This window comes from Sarcophilus harrisii, chromosome 4 (genome assembly GCF_902635505.1).
Source record: "Sarcophilus harrisii chromosome 4, mSarHar1.11, whole genome shotgun sequence".
Taxonomy (NCBI): Eukaryota; Metazoa; Chordata; class Mammalia; order Dasyuromorphia; family Dasyuridae; genus Sarcophilus; species Sarcophilus harrisii.
Window position 1 is genome coordinate 204,787,116 of NC_045429.1, and position 23,999 is coordinate 204,811,114.

At 32.2% G+C, this 23,999-nt stretch overlaps 1 protein-coding gene and 1 pseudogene across 5 annotated transcripts in view; both read left to right on the forward strand.

The window, feature by feature from the left end:
- FBXL4 (F-box and leucine rich repeat protein 4) overlaps nt 1-23,999 on the forward strand; it is a 119,471-nt gene that overhangs the window by 82,108 nt on the left and 13,364 nt on the right. For all 5 annotated transcript variants that reach the window (XM_023503129.2, XM_031964499.1, XM_023503132.2 and 2 more), the window contains one exon: nt 22,509-22,580. In XM_023503129.2, the coding sequence (XP_023358897.1) occupies nt 22,509-22,580 (72 nt within the window). The remainder of the gene's footprint in view (nt 1-22,508; nt 22,581-23,999) is intronic.
- LOC116419152 lies at nt 7,508-7,600 on the forward strand (annotated as a pseudogene).

A 23,999-nucleotide genomic window follows, 5' to 3' on the forward strand; every position in this document is an offset into this window, starting at 1 on the left:
GTATTCCAATCTGTTTTTTCTATTTTGTTTCTTTAATGAAGCTCATCATTGTAGAATCAGTTTTTTTTCCATTATATTCCTTTTGCTGCTTTCTTCTCTAATAATTCCCATTTCTTCTAAAAACCACTCAGAAGCAGTGTGTTTTGGTTATATGTTCTGATTCCATAGGGTGAAGTGTTATGTTGTTTTCCTTTATTTTGAAGCACATATTTATAAAATGCCTAGTGTTTTTTAGTAGATATATATAGAAGCTATATTTCCTTCTGTTAACTAGTTTTTCCTGTTGACTTATCTGTTGCTGTTTAAGATCTGAATTTTTTCTTCTTCCTTAAATCTTTGGTACAGTAAATCTTTCCTCCTTTTATTTTCCTTAATATTAACTTCTTAACTTCCTCCTTTCTGGTTGTGGATTTCTTAGGATTTGGATCTCAAAGTGTCTCAGTGTCTTCTTGGCATTTCATTCAGTCTAGTTAATCTTCCCCAAGTGCCTGTTGGTTGGTCAGAACTTATCCTGAGTGCTTCTTTTTTTCTCTCAGGCTTGGTAGAATGCTATATAGATCCCCACATGCACAGTATCTTCTCCTGGTGACCTGTCCCACCTCCCTCTTCTTCTCATTTCTTTGGCCTGGTACTGGCAGATCAGAACCTGTTTTCTTCAGCACTGCTAATTGAGCACTTATTATTAATGATGCTTCTGGTTTGTAACCCCTAATAGGCTTTTTTTCTTGAAGAGCTTTGGCTAAACTGGCTGTTGACTCCTGAACAAACTTCTGCAAATCAAACTTAGTCTCTCTGTGTCAGTGAAAAGAGGGAAGGGCAACCGAGGCTTAAGGGTGAGTTTTGCTGTAAGCCTATGTTAAGTCCTCGGCTCTGCTAATGTAGTCTTGTTGTTGGTAGGAGGGATAAGACAGGAGTTCTGAGTAAATATGGGGTCATTGAACAATAGTTTTTTTTTTAAAGCATCTTTTCAATTTTGGATGTCCTAGATCATGGACATAATTCAAGCTGCTTTATCTTTGGCATATAAATTCTATTTTAGTGAGGTTTATAAAGTTGTGAAGATTGGAGAAAATGTTAGGTCTACAATCTTATTGCTTATGAGATCTGGAAGCTCAGATAAATTCTGTTTTCATCATGTTTGGTATGAGATGACTATGGAAATACTGTTGGAAATACTTAATAAACAATAATAAAAATAATACAGGTCCATAGAGTTCTGATGAGATATAAGGGCTAAATATGTAGTTTTGAGTGTCATCTGCATAGAGATAATAATTGAACCTATGGGAGCTGGTAGGCTCATCAAAAGAGTGTAGAGAAGGAAGAAGAGTGATACACACAGTTAGAGGAAAGAGAACCAAGAGAGAAAAGCTTCAGAAAAATTCAGAGAAGAGAATGTCCAGCAGATGGTAAACAGAACTAAATACTTCCCAGATTATTATTATTACAGCTGATATGTTTGTTTTAAATGTATGACAAAATAGAACTGAATTTTGTTATATTATCTGTACATTTTATAGGACATTGGGAGCCCCTCTGCAAAAGTTCTCAATGTATATAGAATATATATGTGTGTGTGTATGTATCAATTTTATATTTTATGTAAGGTATTTATAATAGAGACAGCATGGTAGAATGGAAAAAGCACAGCCTTAGAATCAGATCTATTCCTAGTTCTACAACCAATTGTTTTGAGATCTTGAAAAACCACATATCTCCTTTTTTGTATAATGAACTGGGTGTACCTGACAATGGCCATGTTCATGTTGCATAGCGATTAGAAAGATATAGGTCAATTAATAAAGAGAATGTGTTTTGAGCAGTATGTGAAGTAGAAGAGAAATAATCATTCATTTTCTTGATCATGTCCTTGATGAATGGAACTTGTCTGACAAATAATTCTTAATCTTTCTCTCACTTCCTATCTATCTCTGTAATTCCAAGGATTCTGTCCATAACAGATCCAAGACTGAATAAACAAACATGAGCCAAAAACTAGGATCAAAAAATCCATTCACTTATCCAACAATGCTTTGTTAATAGCATGCTATGTACCAGGCACTATGTTATACCGGGCATATAAAGGCAAGACATGAGGAAAGCATTTGCAGAAGGAAACAAGGAAGCAGATGATATCTGATCCATAATCAAGTATGTTATAGGTACTCAAGATTGAAGATTCAGATTCTGGAAAGGCTAGTGCCAAATCAATATGCTAAGCATTTTTTCATCTGTCCATGATTATAACAAGTTCCATCATTACATCCAAAATTGTCTTCATTTTGCTACCTGTGATGAATTTGAAAAATATCCTTTAGGTACTTTCTAGAATAAGACAATGATTTAGAACCTAATTTTACCAATATTATTTTATCTTTCCTTCTGTTGTATATTGTTGGTTGTATATATGTTATTTTTTATCCTAAGTCTTAGATCAGCAACACAACTCCCAATTAGAACATTGTTCCTATGGGAAATGACTATCCATTTTGTAGTATGGTTTCCAGAGAAGTAATGTGTCAAAAATATGTAATGCTTGTTATATACTCTTAATAGTACTTCCATTAAGTAGTATGAAATATTGCTAACGTTGGCAGATATCCAGTTTGCCATCATTGACTTGTTTTCTTTTGACTCTGCCTTAACAAATTTATAGTGATTCTTTAAGTTATAGGGATGAAAATAAAAGAGGGAGTGTCAAATTCAGACTTGTGATTAATTTTAGTAAAAAATTAAGACTTATCTAGTGTCACACAGATAGTAAGCATCAAGAATGACCTTCTGATTCTAGAGCCATTTCTTATTCCATTGTATTGCACCTAAACCCCTTGTATCAGCTATCAATTTTTCTTATCATATTGTCATCATTAGATAGGTTAGTCCAGACCAAAAAAAACATTGAAGATCTGTAGTATGAGAAAGAACTTCTGAGTATATATTTGAACTATATCTGTTAAGGATTTCAGCCCTAAAACAGTTCTAAAATAAATTATTTAAATTGGGTTCATGAATCCATTTCTACTGAAACAGAGCTTTTGGATGTATATTCAGGATTGCAATAAAATATCCTTTGATTAAAATATAACTAAATTAGTAATTATTACATTATTCACAAAAGTAAAATGATTCTCTGACTATTCTATGCCATTTGTCACATTATTGAATACTGACAGGGCACAGAATTATGGGCTAAGAATATGAGCCTTGCCAACAAGGAGGTTTTTTATATTAGTGATATAGAGAAGAAAAACTAATATATCATTATCCTTTAGCCCTTCTAAACCTTCAAGGTTTTCACTGTCGATAGTCTATATTTACTGCTTCTTATATCCTCTTTGCAATCTTGTTTCCATTCACTATCATTTCTCCTGAAATCAGTTTTCTCCAAGAGTATCCATGAATCTCTTAATTGCCAAATATAATGACTTCTCATTTTTAATGTATGTTTCCCCTGTACTTAACGTTGTATGTTACATTGAGAGATGTTGATTTGAATTTTGTCAAACTCAAAAATTGTGTTTATGAAATTAAATATGTCTATAGGGGAAAAGAATGCTCATTTGCCTAGGAAGTTACATTGAAGAAATAACGCCAGATCAGCTAAGAACTTTGTGTTTACTTTCACTGCCATTTCCAAGGCAGCATGGTATTATCAATGATTGAGAGCTAGAATATTTGAATTCATTTCAGTTCACAATAATTCAGTAGGCATTGATGGAATATCTGCTATATTGTAAGTTTTGTGTTATTGTTTAGTCATTTTTCAGTCCAACTCTTCATCACCCCATTTCGTGTTCTCTTATCAAAGACACTGAAGTGGTTTTCCATTTCTTTTTCCAGCTAACTCTTATAAATGATGAATTGAGGTAAATAGGTTCAATGACTTGGACAGGGTCATACAGTTAGTAAGTATCTAACATCCAGATTTGAACTCAGGGAGATGAGTTTTCCTGATTTCAGGACTAGCACTCTATCCACTCTGCTACCTAACTGTTCCAGTACAAGGCAGATATAAAAACAATCCTATCTTTAGGGAAGCAGGACTTTTCAATCTACAAGGAAAAGCAGCATATAGATAGATGTAGATATAGGTATAGAAAGAAATTAAAAAAAATATATATATATATATAACATATATGTGTGTATATCTACATACATATATACAAGGTATGTGTGTATGTGTATGTTTGTGTAAACACGTAAATTTACAAGAATAAGTGTGGTCAATTGAGATTGCATGATGGCAGAGAAGAGGAGAGAGCCCTTCAGGCAAGGGTAAAAGTCTATGCAAAGGCACAGTAGCAGAAAGTACATTGTTGTTAACAGTAAGTGTCCAATAGATCATTTTGATTAGAGCACAGAGTGTGTAATATTATTGTGAAGGACTTTTCATGACTGAAATATTTATATTTTCTTTTGATAGCTTTGGTTTCTTCTTTGAAAATTACCTGTTCATATTTTTTGACCATTTATCAGTTTGAAAATGACTTATTTTTATAAATTTGTCTTATTTTCTCTATATATTTGATAAACGAATATTTTATCAGAGAAACTTGTAAACACCTTTTCTTTGTTCCTGTTAGCTTCTCATTTTGGCTTTGTTTATTTAAAAACATTTAAATTAACATAATAAAAATTAATTATTTTACCTCCTGTGAATCTTTCTATCTCTTGTTTGGTCATGAACTCTTCCTTTATCTATCAATTTAATAGGTAGGGCTTTTTTCCCCCATGCTTCACTATTTTGTTTATAATATCACTCTTCATGTCTAAATCATGTACCCATTTTGAACTTATCTTAGTAAAATTGTATGAGATATTGGTTCATGTGCCTAGCTTCTGCCAGATTATTTTTTGGTTTTGCCAGCAGTTTTTGTCAAATAGTGAATTTGTGCTCTAAGAACTGATATTTTTTGGATTTTATCATACATTAGGTTTCTGTGCCCATTTGCTCCTGTATATTATATTTATTCATTCATCAATCACTTTGTTTATTATTCAGTGCCAAATTGTTTTCATGATTACTGCTTTATACTATAATTTGAGATCTTGTGTTGCTAGACTTCCCTTTTCTTTCACATTTTTTTTTTTCATTGATTCCTTTGATATTCTTGATCTTCTATTCTTCTGGATTAATTTTGTTCTAAATATTTCTAGTTCTATAAGGTAATTTACTTTTTATGCCGTCATGTCATCTACAAAAAGTAATAATTCTGTTTCCTCATTGCCTATTTTTATTCATTCAATTTTCTTTTCTTGTCTTTGCTATTGCTAGCATTTCTAGAATAATATTGAATAATTATGGTAGATAATGAACATCCTTCTTTACCCTTTAACTTATTAGAAAGGCTTTTAGGTTTATCTCCATTACAGATAATGCTTACTCTTGACTTTAGATAGATGTTACTTATTATTTTCAGAAAAACTCCATTTATTCCCATGCATCCTAGTGTTTTTAATAGGAATAGTTCTTGTGTCAAGACCTTTTTCTGTCAAGATCTTTTCTTTTGTTTTGTCTTTTTTTGAAGGGGAGGTTGGTAATAAAGTCATTTATGCTTATAGTTTTCCTAATATTGAATTTTTCCTGCTTCCTTGGTATAAATCCCATTTGGTCATAGTATATGACCATTGAGATATATTGCCATAATCTCTTTGCTAGTATTTTATTTAAAATTTTTGCATCAATATTTATTAGGGGAATTGGTCTGTACTTTTCTTTCTCTATTTTGACTCTCCTGGTTTAGGTATCAAAACCATATTTGTATCATAAAAGGAATTTGGTAATACTCCTTTACTTTTTAATCCCTAAATAATTTCTCTAGTATCAGAATTAATTGTTTTTTAAATGTTTGGTAGAATTCACTTATAAATCCATGTGATCCTGGGTTTTGTTTTTTTTTTTCCTTAAGGAGATCAGTTATGGCTTGCTCAATTTCTTTTCCTAAGATTGAATTATATATGTGTAATATTTTCTCACCTGTTACTATGGATAATTTATATTTTTGTAAATGTTCGTCTATTTCATGTAATTAGTTGATTTTATTAGCCTATTATTGAGGAAATAATTGATCTTAATAATTGTTTTAATTTCATCTTCATTGGTTGTATATTTGCCCTTTTCACTTTTGATATTGGTTATTTAGTTTTCTTTTTTTTTTCTTTTAAAAAATCAAATTAGAAAGTTTAAATTTTTTCATGAAACCAGTTTTTAGTTTTATATATTCATTTAATTTTTAAACTTTTAATTTTATTAATATCTCTTATAATTTTAAGGATTTTTATTTTGGAATTGCAGGTTTTTAATTTGTTATTTTTCATTTTTCAAAAGTTTCATGCTCAGTTTTTTTACCTGCTCTTTCTCTCTATTATTGATGCAAGTGTTTAGAAATCTAAGTTTTCTGCAAGGTACTGCTTTGGCTGCATTCTCCAGATTATGGTATGTTGACTCATTTTTGTCATTATCTTTATTGTTTCTATGATTTGTTCTTTGACCTATTCTTTTTTTTAAGGATTAGGTTATTTAGTTTCTAATTAAACTTTTTTATTCTGTGATTCAAAGTCCTTTATTGAATATAATTTTATTGCATTATGTTCTAGAAAAGGTGTATTTAATATTTCTGCTTTTCTGCATTTGTTTGTGAGGTTTTTATGTCCTCATATATGCTCAGTTTTTATGAGGGTTGACATGCATAGTTGAGAAATATTTATTCTATTCTATTCTCTTTCAGGGTTATCCAGAAGTCTTTCATATCCAACTTTCCTAAAATCCTATTCATTTCCTTAACTTTTTTTCTTGTTTAATTTATGGTTAGATTTATCTAGGTCTGAGAAGAGATAAATTGAGTTCCCTTCAATATAGTTTTATTACCTCCTTCTATAATGCTGAAAAAACTGACCAAGATAGAGATTAGAGAGTATTTAATAATTTATTAAATGAAGAGATATACTGGGATCAAATGGATCCATGGTTTGGTCCCAGGGTTGAATGAGACTATCATCTCCAATAATCCAGCAAACAATGTGAGTTCTCAAAGACATATATACATGTGGCTCAGACACAGAGGGTAGACTGAGGCAGGGGTGGAGTCAGGGTGCTGAGAGCGGAACTGGACTCTGACAGGGTGGGGTGAGCCTCTGGAGATGAGATGACATAACCAGAGGTAGGCACCCCAGACTTGGGGAGAGGCATCCTGATAAAACAATATCTGATATTCTAATAGCTTGGGATGGGGAGAGGCATTCTGATATTCTAAAACATAAGATCTTTTATCCTTATCAAGTATTCTGATAAAGTGGGAGGGGAGGTTTTGCAGAACTGAGAAGCAGAACTGAGTTAGGATAATTAGGAAAACTGAGTCAGGACAATAAAAGAGAACTGTGGCATAACACTTCTTCCTAACTTTTCCTTAAAGAATTTAGATACTATGCCATTTGGGAGTGTATGTATGTATACACTCATATGTGTATATATGTATATGAGAATATATGCATACATACATATACATATATTGGTTTTCAGCCTTTTGGCTAAGATCAGTATCTATTCTTATCAGTTTAATATCTGATATGTCATCTATATGTATATACATAGGTATATGTATATAGTATATGTTTATATATGTGTTTAAATATATACATATATATATATATATATATATATATATATATAGTCACACATATATTCAGCATTCGTATTACTTTATTCTCTATGGTACTTTTTAGCAAAATATGCTTTTTTTGATTGTATTTATTTTTACTTTTCTTTTGTCTGACAGCATGATTCTACCCTTGTCTTTTTTTTTTTTTTACTTCAGCTAAAGCATAATAACTCCAGCCCTTTATTTTAGCTGTATATGTGTCTTTCAGTTTTAAGTTCTGTTACCTAATTCTCTGTTGGGTAAGATGAATTTCTGTACCCAATTTTATTTGTGCCCATATGTATGTGTGTATGTGTTTTTGTCTCTCCTTGAACCAATTCAAATTAGAGTAAGTTCCAACTGTTGCCGCCCCACTTCTTCCCTTTCATTATGTAAACTTTTCTTCACATACCTCTTTCATGTGAGATAATTTTCCCCATTTTCCTCTCCCTTTCCCCTCTTTCTTAGGCATTCCAATTCTCACTGTCTTTCAGATCTTACCAACATATATTTTGTATATTTTCACATGTATAATGTATATTGTATTTCTTCCCTGCTCAATGTATGGGAAAGGAATTAGAGGGAGCAAGCAAATTTGGAATTGAACATTTTAAAATGAATATTAAAAAAAATCATCTAAACATAATACATGCCCAAGAGCACTAAGTAGACTGCTGCACTAATGGTAAGTTTTGTAGAGATTATGTATATCATCTCCACATACAGGTATGTAAACAGTTTAACTTTTTGGGGGGCTCATTATTATTTCTCACATATATGTATTATGTTTGAATACTTCTCATTCTATCCCCATAGCAACCCTTATGTTGTAGAAAATTTTTTATACCTATTTTACAAATGAGTAAACTAAACTACAAAGTGAATAAATGCCTTGCCTAAGATTGCACAGCTAAATAAATGTCTGTAGCTAGATTTCAGCTCATCTTTTTCTAACTGCAAATTTGGCATGTGCAAACCTGCAAAGTTCTTTGATTATCTTTATTTTTACTTTTTCTTTAGCTGACATTATGATTCTACCCTTGCCTTTTTAACTTCAGCTGAAGTATTATGTTTACATAGGCAAAACTTTGACTAAAGAGAAGAATTGTTTGAGCTCCAAGGGATAGCTGCCATCCAGAAAGATATTTTAGAAAGGAGATAGAAGCAGAACTATCAGAGGAAAGGTAGGGAGTAAGTTTGTTCTACTTTAATTATGATACAGGATATTCTAATGTTCCTTCTTTTACACATTGAATTAAATAGTTCTGTGATTCTTTGAAAAGAGCATCAATATTCCATGAGTTAAGAGAACAAAAAAATTAAAGCACATCTTGGGGGAAAGACCTAGTTGAAAGAGGAGAGATTTTATTTAGCCACTTACATAAGAACAGAAATTTAATTAAATTCTCAACTCTTAGGATGACTTACAAATTTTGGTAATCTACTGTCATGTGAGAACATTAAGGCAGCATACAAAAATCTTACATAAATTAACTAGATGCACAAATTTACAGGTTGTAAATGCAAACTTTATTTTGCAACTCGAGGTTGAGTAACTTAGTCCCCATTGGGGGAAATAGTGGGTTAAGAGAAAAAAAAAAAACAACTGGTTCCTAAGGCTTGGATTCAATATGTATTTCTGCTAGGAGGGTGGCAAGATATAATATACATTTAATAAACTCTTGCCAGCCTTAGGAGAGAAATTCTGTAAGTCAGCTCTTTTTAGATGCTGGAAATGTGATGATACTTTTAAAAAGTGATGTTACACACATACATATAAGTAGTACTTGATTCTTGGATGCACTGACATCCAGAAACTACATAATAACACAGATCATCCTTAAATGAATCACATATGGACCACTGTTCATTGTTCTGTTATTAATGAACAAATCTCAAACCAAATGTTATCAAAATATGTTATAAAAAGAAATAACAAGTATAAACTTTTTGAATAATTTAGACAGTAAACTTTAATCCAGATCCTATAAAATGGGCACAAATCAAATGACCAAAATTATATAAAAATAATAAAATATATAGCAATTACAGGTTAACAAATTGCCATTACAATTTTAATCTTGATGATCTTGATAATTTTTTATCTTTCCTTCAAAAACAACAGCCTCCTTATCTTCTATGGGCATCTCAGGTCATTTGACTCTTTCATTCTTTCTACATAAGGTTCTATAATCATTATTCCCTTTAATTTTTTTGCACTTAATAATATTTCATTTTTCCCAATTACATGTACATTCATTTTTGTAATATTTTGAGTTCCAAATTTTCTCCTCTCCCTCTATTCCTTCCTCTTTCCCAAGATAGCCATTATTCCCTTTAAAAGCCAAACTCCTAGGAAAAGCCATTTACCCTCGTTGCCTCTACTTCTTCTCTACTCCACTCTTTATGAATACCAATTTTACTTCACAATATTCCTTACCTGCACAAATAATTGATTGCTAAGTTCTTGTCAATTCAAACTCTTCAACATCTCTCATCTGTCCCTTTCTGTTCTTTCAAATGGTTATCATGTTAATTTATCACCCCACACCTAGTTTGCTAAAACAGTCTCCCCATTGGTCTCCCTACTTCAAGTTTCTTCCTTCTTCGTTTCATCTTTTATATTAGTACCAAAGTGATATTTCTTTTAGTCTCATCATAGCTTCTTACTACCTCTAGGATCAAGAAGAAATTTTCCAATTTACCTTCTCAGCCTTATTTCTTATTAATTTCCTTCACCTCTATTGCAGTTCTGTCTCTAGTCTTTCTGAGAACTAATCATCTGAATATGCAGTTAAAAACCTCAGAAAAATAAGAAACATAAAATAAGCACAAAAGAGGAAATGAAGGGGAAACATAAAATAGAAAAGACATACTATAAACCTGCCAAATAGAATTAAAAGCATGTCCTTTGAAAATGCTACCAACATGAATTAACCTTTATCTAACAATACAAAATAAGAGGAAGAAAGATCATATTAGCCATATGAAAATGGACAAGTCAAGAAATAAGAGAAATAAGTATTAACTATCTATTATACCCAATTATATTCTACTAGTACTAATAATTTAAAAGAAATGGAGAATTATCTATAAAAATATACAATTCCCAAAGCAAAATCATGTAATAAAGATTTTAAATTAATTTTTAAGAATTAAATTAACTGTGAGTTACCAATGGACAAAATTTTTGGTCTACCTGGGTTTACAGGTGAATTTCATCAACTGTTAAAGATATGAATACCTATAAACACAAATTGAAATTTAGAAGAACATTCTGCCAAATTTATTTTATAAAACAATTTTAATCTTAATACCCAAATCATTAAAGAAAAAAACAAAGACCGATATCTCTCACTAATGAATATTAATGTAAAAATTTCAAATTTTTTTTGTTTTTCTAAAATACTTTGTTACAGAGATATAACAAAAATATATCTTTGCTTAAACTAAGTTGAATTTATGGCTGGGATATTATGGTGTTCAGCATTAGACAATGTCATGTTTAACAGAAAGTCCAGGTCACATGATTAAACAATGTATGTAGTAAAATTGCTTAGTAAATGCAGCATTTTAAAAAACTTTACAAGACATAGAACAGCTATTTTAAATTGGATTAAAAAAATTACCTGAAAACAAAAGCCAGCATTTTATTCAATGTGGAAACACAAATAAATTTCTCAGTAACACAGATGCAAAGCCAGGATGTCCTCTTTCCATGCTATCATCTGCCATGGTTCTAGAAATGTTAGCAATAGCAATAGGAAGAGAAAGAATTTGTAAGCATAAAAATAGGCAGAATAGACAAATTCGTTCCTCTTTGCTAACAACCTGATGATAATAATCATGATAGCTTAATCAGAAAACTCCATTTCAGAATAATTGCAAAATATATAAAATATGTGGGAGACTACTAAGATGTACTCAAGATTTATATAGATACATAAACAAAAATACTCTTTAAAGAAATAATGACAAATAAATGATAAAGCTCATAATTGATACCTGCCAATATAAAAAAAAATACTACCTAAATTAATTTATAGACAAATGCCAAATCATTTAAATAATCAAAGATTTGCTTTGTACACGTACATGAAATAATAGCAAAAATCATTTGGAGTAACAAACTCTTAGATTCTCAAATAGTGAAAAAGAAGGAATGAAGAGAAAAGTAGAACTTTCAGATCTCACAGCCTATCATAAAGTAGTAAACATCAAGAGTTGGTTTTAAAAAAAAAGTACATCATTATAAAAGTCTAGATAAATTAGATAAGGTTTTTTTTTTAAACTACTGAGCTCAAATATCAAACAAGATTTTGATAAGTGCTAAATACACACACACACACACACAAAATAGATGCATTCAAGGAGTTCATGTTCTAATGGATAAGACAGCACGAACATGTAGAAATGCATATATGATATAGGCAAGATGATTGCAAAGTAATTTGGGGAGAGAGTGAGCCAGAAAGAGGCAATTTATAAAAGAGTTCATGTTGAAATTAAGCTGTCTAAAAGAAAATGTAAGATTCCAGGAAGCATATTAAAGAAGAGAGTATAATCTAAGCAGAGGAGACATCCATTGCAAAGGTATAGAGGTGAGAAATTGAGTATTTTTATTTAAAGTAGACTAGTATGACTGAATTGCAAATGTTAAAGGTATGTAAGAAAACTGGAAAATTAGGAAGGGGGCAAGTTTTGAAGAGTTTTGAATATCAACAAGTATAATGTAAGTTTTAGGTCAAGGGTATAGGGGGTGCTACTAGAGTTTGTCTGTGAAAGATGAATTAAAGTTGGGAGAAGCTCAAGGCAATTAGGCCATTGAATTACTCTAAACAAAAGATAATGAGAGCTTTGAAATAATTGTGGGTAAGAAGGTACATTCAAAGAATCATGAGACAGGCCCTGTTTTACTTAGAGGCATGTATGTATGACTGTCTTACTCTGCAGTTATAAAAGCATACATTGGTTGTTAAGGCAATAGTGGAGAGGCAGTAATGCAATCAGAACCACCAGAACACCTATATGTCACCACCTGTGACAAGATTAGAAAAGGCATTAATTAAAGCAAGAAATTAAGGAGAAGATATATCTGATTTTATAAATGCATATCCTGTGATTGAAGAACTTGACTCTTTAGGTCAAAAAGGGAGAAGATACACTCCTTTTAATTTGGAAAAAATTGAAGATTTGAAAAAGGGTTGCACTCTTTATGGGGCTACATTGTCTTATGTGAAGATGTTACTAGATAATTTGTCTTATGAAATCTTAACCCCGAATGATTGGAAATCCATAGCTAGAACATGTTTAAAACCAGGACAAAATTTGTTGTGGCTTTCAGAATATCATGAATTATGTAGGATTCAAGCCCAACGCAATAGTCAAACAGGAGCTAATGTACAAATAGCTTTTGACCAACTAGCTGGTGAAGGTCAGTATGGAGAGAATTCAGAACAGATTTATTATCCCATACCAATATATGAGCAAATTTCTAAGGCTGCAATAAAAGCTTGGAGTTCTTTCCCAGTCCCTGTTAGGGCGCCAAAATGTGGTGTTCTCTTCTTTTATAGAATATATGATGGTTCTGTGTGAGAGCAGATTTCTTGGGGAGGTTTTCTGGAGGCAACCTTAGTTTCAGTTCAGAGTAATAATCACTTCAAATACAGCCAGCTGATAAAATCCAAACATTTATTTTCTCCTTCCCAGTCTAATCTTCTTGCCTGGGGCTGGGCAGCTTTCTGGAGAACCTTTCAGACCAGCCTTGGTCTCAGTGGAGGAAGTGCAGGAGGCTAGCCACCAAGGTGGTACGAGATGAAGTGAATGAATCTGGTTCCACCTCCGGGAGTGGGCTTCTTCTGACTGTCTGAACTGACTGTGATTGACTCACTGAAGCTCTTTTTATGCTTGGTGTAAAAGGTTGACTCCTCCTCCGAGAGAGTGGGATTGTGGGTTTCTGACTTGTGAATCTCATACTAAATACTGACTTGTGAATCTCCCAAAAGTGTGAATTCCAATGAGTACTTAAATACATTAGTGAGCTAGAGAATTTGCTAAGTACCATGATAAATTAGGCAACTGACATCACTTTATAAGGATTCTAAGAGATGGTTTTCATCATTCACCTTTGCATTACCTTGTATTTCAATTTTTTCTCCCCTACCCTCCCCTAGATAGCAAATAATCCAATATAGGTTAAGCATATACAATTCTTCTAAACATACTTTCACATTTATCATGCTGTGCAAGAAAAATCAGATCCAAAGGGGAAAAAAATGAAAAAGAAGAAAAAAGCAAATAAACAACAGCAAGAAGTGAAAATACTATGCTAGATCCACATTTAGTCTTCATAGTCCTCTCTATGGATGAGTATGGCTCTTTTCATTAAAATCCTTTTGGAATTGCCTTGAATGACCTCATCTTTGAAAACAGTCAAGTCCATCACAGTTGATCATCACATAATCTTGTTTCTCTATACAGTGTTCTCTTGGTTCTATTCACTTTACTTAGCATCATTTCATGTAAGTCCAAGATTTTCGGAAATCAGACTGCTCATTATTTCTTATAGAATAAGAATATTCCATTATATTCATATACCATAAATTATATATGGTATGTGATCATATATGTCATGGTCATATGACATGACTTTTGGACCATTCCCCTGCTGATAGGCAGGCATCTAGTTCCTTGCCACTACAAAAAGGGCTACTACAAACATTTTTGTACATGTGAGTTATTTTCCCTTTATGATCTCTTTGGGATATAGATCCAGTAGAGACACTGCTTGATCAAAGGATATGCATGGTTTGCTAGCCTTTTGGGCATAGTTCCACATTGCTCTTCAGCATGGTTGGATCCGTTTACAACTTCACCAACAATGTATTAGTGGCCCAGTTTTTCCACACCCCCTCCAACATTTATCATTATTTTTTCCTGTCATCTTAGCCAATGTAAAAGATGTGAAGTGATACCTCAGAGTTGTCTTAATTTTTTATTTCTAAGAGAAGATTCTTTAATCTAACAAGGTATGGAAGCAAATCACAAAAGGTAAAATAGGTGATTTCAATTACATAAGATTGAAAAGGCAAACCAAATCAATGTAAATAGGAGAAAGTAAGTTATTGACTGGAGAGAAAATGTTTGTATCATATATCTCTGATAAGTGTATAGAAAATGAATATACATAAAAGCAGCAACTCCTGAAGTCAAGGTGGTCAAAAGATTCAAGCAGTGAATGAGAGAAAAGTGTAAACTATTAACAAAATGAAAGATTATTCCCAATTCTGGATAATAATTAGAGAAATGAAAATAAAAATAAGTTTGAGGTTCTCCTTCATACCAGAATAATGGCCAAAGAGGACAAATGGTGGGAATAATTAAAGTTGGGAGGAGAGAAGAGGATGCTATAGAAAGTAAGACATATTAATACATTGCTAGAGAACCGTTCTGGAAAACAGTTTGGGATTATGCTAAGAAAATGACTGAAATGCTCTTAATTCTTTGACACAAAGGTACTGCTGTTGGTATATATTCCAAGGAATTTAGTTACAGAAATATCCCACCATATTTCTAACAGTATATTTTATAACAATAAATTCAGCCATTATAACTGGAGAGTAAATGAACATTTTTATTAACACAAAAAATGAGTGCTGTGTATTTATGCTGATTAAAACTAGCCCAAAAGAAGAGATGAAAAAATAAGCCTTCCACCCCCCTCTTTGTGGAAGAACTATAAAGTATTCAGCACTATATTATTTAGTATTTTTTGATTTTTATTTTTAATTTATGGAATGAAACATAATAAAAAGATGACTTCACATTAAAATGCAAGTCTTTTATGCATAACTTGCTATTCCTTTCAAATATACAACAAAATTATTATATAAATTTCTTTTTTTTCTCCCCCCTATTCTAAAGATGGCTACCATTATCTATAAATGGGGTGTGTATGCATGTAAAATTATTCTATACTTATTTCTGTTTATCAGTTCTTTCTCTGGATACAAATACCAATTTTCTTCATATGTCCTTTCTAATTAATTGGGATATTTGTAATAATCAAAATAACTTACTCAAAGTCATTCTAAACAGTATTGATGTTATTGTATACAGTGTCTTCTTGGTTCTGCTCATTTTATTCTTCATTATTTCATGAACATCTGTCCATGTTTTTCTAAAATAATTGAGCTCATCATTTCTTGTAGCATACTAGTATTCCATCACAATCACATACCACAACTTGTACAGCCATTCCCTAATTCGTGGGTATCCCTAAAATTTCCACTTCTTTGCTACCACTAAGAGAGCCACTATAAATAATTTGGAACATATAGGTTCTTATCTTTTTTCCCTAATTATCTTTGAAAATAGATCAAGGTGAGGTATTGCTGGGTCAAACGGTATAAGTTATTTAATAACTCTTTGGTCAAAGTTCCAGATTATCATCCAAAGTGATTGGATCAGTTCACAATTCCACCAACAATGAATTAGTGTTCCAATTTTTACCCATCTCTGCCAACATTTGTCACTTTCCCCTGTCATTTTAGCTGATCTGATATAAAATGCTATCTCAAATTGTTTTCATTTGTATTTCTCTAATCAATAATAATGTAGATCATTTCCCCCATATGTCTATAAATTTCTTTATCAGTTGGTTTTTTGTTTTTTGTTTTTTGTTTTTGTTTTTTTTGCTGAGGCAATTGGGGTTAAGTGACTTGCCTAGGGTCACACAGCTAGAAAGTGTTAAGTGTCTGAGACCAGATTTGAACTCAGGTCCTCCTGACTTCAGGACTGGTGCTCATTGAGCCACCTAGATGCCCCACTTCATCAGATTTCTTCATCAGAAAACTGCCTGTTCATACTCTGACCATTTATCATTTGGAGAGTGATTCATATTAAAGATTTGAGAAAGTTCTTCATATATTTTAGACATGAGATCTTTATCTGATAAACTGTGTATAAAATTTCCCCCTGATTTCCTGCTTTCCTTCTGATCTTTGCTACATTTGTTTTCTTTGGACAAATTCTTTTTAATTTTATATAATTGAAATTATCCATTTTATACCTAACCTTGCTCTATCTTTTATTTATTCATATGTATTGTTTGTCTAACTGTAAGTCTGATAAGTTCCAGTTCTTTTAATTTTCTTGTAAAATCTCTCTTTATATCTAGTTCACGTATCCATTTTGACTTTATTTTAGTAAATGGTGTAGCTGGTATGCCTAGTTTCTACCACACACAGGTTTTCCAACAATTTTTTAAATCAAATAATGAATTCTTATTCCCAAATTTTAAGTTTTTACACTTATTAAAAATAAACTTATTATGTTTACTTGCTACTGCAGTTTCCTTTGACTTACCTTTCTATTTCTTAATCAGTACCAGATAATTTTGAAAATTACTGCTTTATAAATTAAGATCTGATATTGTTAAACCTCCTTCCTTTACATTTTTAAAATTTCCTGTCCAATTGGGATGGCATTGAATATTATTTAATATTTTGGAAACTACATTTCTTATTACCTCCTTTTTCTTACTTGTAAAAATGGATGATTATTTGTGTAAAGAAAGGGGAAATGGTATTATTTATATTTGCAAATGGCCTTGACAGAGATATCAATAAGAATATTTTTAAATGTTTTTATCTAGTGATGATTCTTTTGGTGGCTAAAAAAAAAAAAAAAAAAAACAAACCCAAAAACCCGAGTGCATATCCATGGAAGCAATTTTTTAAATGAACAGTTCCTTGAAAGTAGATTTAGATATGCTTTGGATTTGACATATTAGAAGCAATAAAAAACTCTTTGTAAAGTACTTTTCTGTCTTGACAGAATGGAATCAAATACTTTATTCAGTGATCATCAGTAGTTTGCGTGGAGTTTTAAAATTTTACCTAATTCATACATGGGAAGTATTATTAAATTTCCATTCCAGAAAAGAATGTTTTAAAAGTAGCCTTAGTAAGAAATAGAGACATCATAATGCAAGTAGAGGAGTTGTCTGAAGACAGATCAGTGGTAAAAGCAGAAAAAAGAAGTTAGGTGAAGTTAATAAATGACTGATGGTTGAATCATTGCTTAAGATCCGCCCCTTTCCCCCAAACAACAAGATGAGAAAACACAAAGAAAATTTTAAGTAGAAATGGTCAGTAATTCACAGATCACAATATTTAAGAAATCTAGAAACAAAACTTGATCAAAACTAGCCTTATATGAATGCATAAACTCTGGCTAATTTTTTCAAGTTTCCTGAAGAGTCTATGCCACAGAGACAGATTTGACTCCAGTATTTTGGACTCCAGTGCCTCCTTGACAGGGAGATGACTTTGAATTCTCAAAAATCATTCCATCAGATAACAGACTCTAATAGGTTGTACCATTCTGGAAAGGTTTTGAATATATTCCTCAATGACAAATTGTCAAGTTTCCAGGGACTAACCTCGTTAAAGGAAATGTAAACCACTAAGTTATGGATTTTTGACCATGGCAAGCCAGGAAATATGGGAATGGGGTGGAATCAAGAGGAAAAAGACATGCCTTCAGTCTCAGGGAGTTCTCTTTGTTCTGGCCCCATTTCTCACTGGCTACATTGCTTTTGGACTTTTTTGATTTTTTTTCTTTATACCTCACTGCTCTAAGGAACACATCATTGATTAATTTCTTTATCTTACAAGACTGAAACAACTTTGGTACTCATATCATATCAATACCTTTTGTCCATCTAATTGGACCCTCTAATTGGAGTTGAACCAGAGACCCCATTTAATGAAGGGATCCAGCATAATACTGGTTTTGGATTTTTTTTGAACTTCTCAATCATGGCCATCGGGGTGGTATCTTCCCTTTTCTATATCCTTCTCTCCCACTGATTTTCAACTTTCTTTTGTGTATGGTCTTCCTTCTTTAGATTATAAGTTCTTTGAGAAAAGGAACTTTCTTTTTATTTATATCTCCAGCACCTAACACAGTGTCCAGCACATAGTAGGTACTTACATTTTTATTGACTGTTGTCTGAAGTAATGCTGTAGAACACTGCATATTAGGTCAGCCTTTTTAATGTGATAATTGGATTTGTTAAACATTTTTTATTTTTTATACAAGGCATGACCAGGTCGGGGAAAATACAATAAGAAATATAGGTGCAATAAAAACAAAAGATATCAATAAATTTTTTAAAGAAAAAATTCATCACAAGGTTTTGCAAGAGTTAATGTTGAAAAATTATCCATGCATATGTTTTGAAAATGAAAAGCTTTAATAAAAAAAAGAAGAAGATGGACAACAAACCACATAGATATAAAGAGGAAATAGATGAGTCCGGGAAATATCACAAGCCTGGAACTAAATTATGATAGTTCTGAGGAAGTTTCAATTATTCAGATATCCACTGAAGCTCAATCTCTCTGACACTGGAAATCAGCAAGTCATTTCTTGACTTGCCTTAAGGAGGGTTTCTGTCTTCCAAAGATATAGGAGCCAATAAGGAGAAATTCAATTCTCCATGTAATTCTTAGCATTTGGAACAAAGTGGCTGCCAAACTGAAATAATGGGAACCCTAGGAAGTCTTCCCTTGTGAACACTTAATTCAGCAGTTTATGAGAATTGTTAAATACTCAACAGATATGAACAATTTTTAGATGAAGATTAAAACCATTTCTAGTCATATGAAAAAATGCTCTAAATCACTGTTGATCAGAGAAGTGCAAATTAAGACAATTCTGAGGTATTCCTACACATCTCTCAGATTAGCTAGGATGACAGGAAAAGATAATGGTAAATTTTGGAGGAGATGTGGGAAAACTGATTTTCCCACTAAATCAGTGGGAACTGATTTCCACTAAACATTGTTGGTGGAGTTGTGAACTGATCCAACAATTCTAGAAAACAATTTGAAACTATGCACAAAAGGCAATTAAACTGTTTAGTTTAGCATAGTACATGCCCACGCACGCACATATACACACACCTCTTAGAAAAAATAGACTATTCACAACTTTCCTTAGTAATGTAATCTAGTTCTTATCAGCCTTTGAATTACCACTTTGGAATTTTTTAAGTACTAATAAGCTTCCAAAATAGGAGAGTCATTTAGGAACTCTGTATTTATTTTAAAGATATGCCTTAGCAAATTTTTCTTTATTATATTTCTAAAGTTCTTGAAGTTTAAAAAAAAAAAGATTTAACATAATAGCACTTGACATTAGTCACATGAGTTTAATACTTAATTGGAAATGTGTTACAGGCCATTGGGTCATAGAGCATTTGCTTGTTAAAATTTATATGTAAACTTTAATGTATTTCTTACAACATTTATTGAATTTTTTCCCCTGGTAGAAGGGAATAAAGTATAAGAAGACTAGAAAGGTAGAATTGATATAATATTGTGGCAATTAATTTTCTTTGATTAAACTGTTGGCATGAAATTATGATTACAGTTATTGTCCATTATATTCTTCTTGAGTTCATTGAGAGCAGGAATGGTTTTTCACTCTTCTTTGTATCCCAGCCTTTTTCAGGATCTGCCACATAATAGTCATTTAAGATCCTCCTCATGCTAAAATGAGAGATCAGAATAGGACTTTGTGAAAGGTATATTTGTATAATCTGTAAATATTGTATAATGTATGGTTATGTTATTTTCTTTTTTTTTTAATGTTCTGATTTGTGCTTCTAGATTTAACTTAAGTTTGTTATTTTTAAAAAGTGTTCATTTAATTCACATTTGTTCATTTAATTCACATTTTCCTGTTTCAGTGTTATCTTTTTTAAAATTTTCTGAATGTAAACACCAAATCAAATGAATACTTTCACATAGTATAACCAAAAAACCAAAACAAAAAAAGATTATATATGAAACTAAGGATTTCTATTACAGTTTGCTTTTATTTTTAGACAACACATAACTTTCGAAGCTGTCCTGCTTGTCTGTTACCCCTCCTGGCCTTTCTTGTGTTTCCTGTGTATTTTAAATGCTTCAGTGACCTTTTCTTTCTTTCTTTTTTTTCTGTTGTCTTAGTCCTAGTCTCCCTCTTCCTTCGGTCCTTCTCCTTACACACACACACACACACACACACACACACACACACACACACACACAATTCAAGAAGAAGAGGGGAAAAAAAGAAAAAAAAAAGTGTTAGCTTTATACAGTTTTAAACAAAACAAATACCTGTATTGGAATTGATATTTTTGAATAAAGTATGAAACTTAGGTAGTTTCAGAATTTAATGACTCCCCATGTTTAAATTGAAGTAATACAGAGCATTAAAAAGAATTCTGCCATAAACATTTTGTAAAAGAAAAAATGGCTAATGATTACTTAGAATCTACTAAATAAAATATATTCATCTTTAAGTGTGTCAGGCATCTATAACTCTTTTAATATGCACCTTTCTGTCAACACAGATCACAATTTATTTTTTGCCTTGGTAGTCGGTCTTCATGAGTTGCTATGGTTTAAAAGCTAATTATTTTATGAACAATCTGATAATGATGCTGTTAGAATTTAGTTGTACTGACCCTTGGACAAAATTTTCAATCTATTATCTGACATTGTGTAAAGCTTTCCAACTTAGAAGGATCTCCTCTGAATTTATACTCCATTGTAAAGCAGCCTTTGAACACGGCAGATTACCTCTCTTCCATGTTGAGGCAATTGAGGACAATTTAGGGAAGGCAATAGTATGTGTGTGTGTGTGTGTGTGTGTGTGTGTGTGTGTATGTGTATGTGTATGTGTGTGTATTCACATACCTATATGTATGTATATATGTTCCCTCCAGTAATAGCTAAAATTGCAGAGAAATTCCTAGCAGCAAAGTGTTAAAGTGATTTTTTTTAACTTGATGGTCTTCCTCTAGGGCTTGTATTTTTTTTTTAAGCTTATTTTGTTTGAAGTGTCTCATTAATTTCTCTTCAGTGAGAATCTTAACTGGGTTTTGACTAGGTGTTTTATACCAAATTTTCTAAGTGACACATTAAAAAAAAAATTGTGATACTTTTCACAGTTCCAAAAGGCTTAATATTAGTTAGGCAAAGTTTATAAAATATCTTCATAACTTTGTTAGCAGGGTGTGGGGTTTTTGTTTGATTTATTTGAAATGCTAATAATTTTTATTTTTTTAATATTATGGGAAGATTAAAACCAGAAACTTGATTTGAATTGTTTTATACAAAGTTATATTACTAATATTTAAAGATAATTTTAAATACCATGCTCAAGAAATAGTCTAATGTAACTTTTGGTTTTCTTAGTGGCAAGGCAACTTTCAATGTACAAAACGGTTGGGGCTTAAGTGACAGAAACATGACTGTAAAGAACACATTATATTTGTTTCAGTCAGCATGTTCCCAGTGACAGGTGCTCAATGGTTGTTGGTATCCTTGTCAGCAAAGGAGAATCCTTTGACATTAAAGTCACCAACTCAATCCTGATTCATTGTGACTCTATTGGCAGTTCCATCAGGCAGCAACTGATCAGTGAATGTCAGAGCTGCTGCTGTTCTTTAGGGATGTCACCAGCCCTCTGTGTTTTTTGGCTTAGCCTTACGTGTTGTTCAAACTTACCAGACTTTCAAACAGCTTTCCTATGGGAAATGAGCTGAGAGGTCATAGGGAATATGGGTATCTTCAGGGCATGCAAAACCATATCCAAAGTGACTTACATTGAGGCTTGTAATGATTACCTTGACTCTAAGCCAATCAATGGTGGGAGCACCTGGGGACTCATTAAATGGCATTTGTGGTTTCTGGAACCTAGGTTTTGAGCTATATTTCAGGGAAAGTGGTGACAGTCTTTAATGTCTAATTGACCTCTTCTCTTTGTTTCACTTTCCATATTTGCCTCTGATGTGGTCCCCAATGGCAGCAAACAGCGCTGCTCAGCATTTTGAACTTCTGTTCAGAGCTTCAGCACCTCAGTCTGGGGAGCTGTGTAATGGTAAGTATTTGAAAATATTCTCACTCTCTTTTCCTTTTGTGTGCACTACTCACTCCCAACCCTGTTCATGATTAATGGTAAATTATTTTCTTTCATTTTCCTTCCCACCCACTTTCAGATATTTCTTTTAAATTAAAATTCATATAAAATTGAAATGCTGATGATATTATATAAAGGAGATGGCTTGGCGCACATAGTAAGTGCTCAATAAATACTTCTTAACTGACAGAATGGTATAGAAATTAAGAAGGCTATTGGATTCAGAGTCTGCCTGATAAAAGGGTCTTCCTTAGCTCTCTACTAATGATCAGAGACTAGGCAAGTCACTTTGTCCCTATGAGTCTCAGTTTCATCATTTCTAAATTTAGGGGATAGGATACTACAATTAGAGCTAAAGTCCTTCTAACTCTAAATTCTATGATTCTAAGTGAAACTGAAAGAATAACTTTTCATCTTTTTCATACCATTATATGAGGAAGTATATATTTCATACTATTATGTTATAAATGATATGAAATCAATTCATTGTCTCTGAAAGGATGGTGTAATTCTATTGTATAGAGTAGTGCACTTATATATACCAAAAAATTCCATACTTATTATGAAGCATTTGTAATATAAGATCAGAAATTTCCCCCCAATTTTAGTATGATAGGACACATCCAGAAAATCTTTTTTGTTTTTAAACTTTTAGAGGAATACCCTAAGTGAGCAGTTTGGAGGTTTACAGTAGCCAAAGTGGTACAACAGACTTAAGATCTCCAAATGTTTCTTAAACCTTGTATAGATCAAGAACAGATGACCTGTAGTAGTGTTAATCACTACTTCTGTTCTGCTCAATAACTACATTCATAGATGGCCTCTAGGAGATCTTAATTCTCTAGGAGTTCTTAATTCTTCCCTCTATTGATAATCTACGGTTTATATTGCTTATAGCTTGTTTGAACATAGTTGTTATTGTCTTCCCCACTAAACTGTGAGTTTCTTGAGAACAGAGATTGTCTTTGCTTATCCTTGTATCCTCAGTGCCTGACACATAGTTGTTGTAATTCATTTTCAAAGAGGACCAAAATGACATCACTATTTTAAAATTGAGTTACAGTGTCTGACTGTGGCTGATCAGACCAATATGAGCTTGGAATGCTCTGCTTCAAGTTGGACACAAATAGTCCATGTGAACATTTGGGGTAGCTTCTCTAATTTTATGTACTTCAAGTTTCCTTTGGGCTAATTTAATTCTGCTTTGCTCATAGAGCACAGCATTTTCTTTAATGAGGCCATACCATGCTGGGTGGTCCTGTGCCAGTATCATACAATCAATTCTAAAGTTCTTAAGAAATATCTTGAGAGTGTCTTTATATTGATTTTCTGACTACCTTGTGAAGTGCTTGCTTTAAATAATTTCTTTAGCAAGTGTAC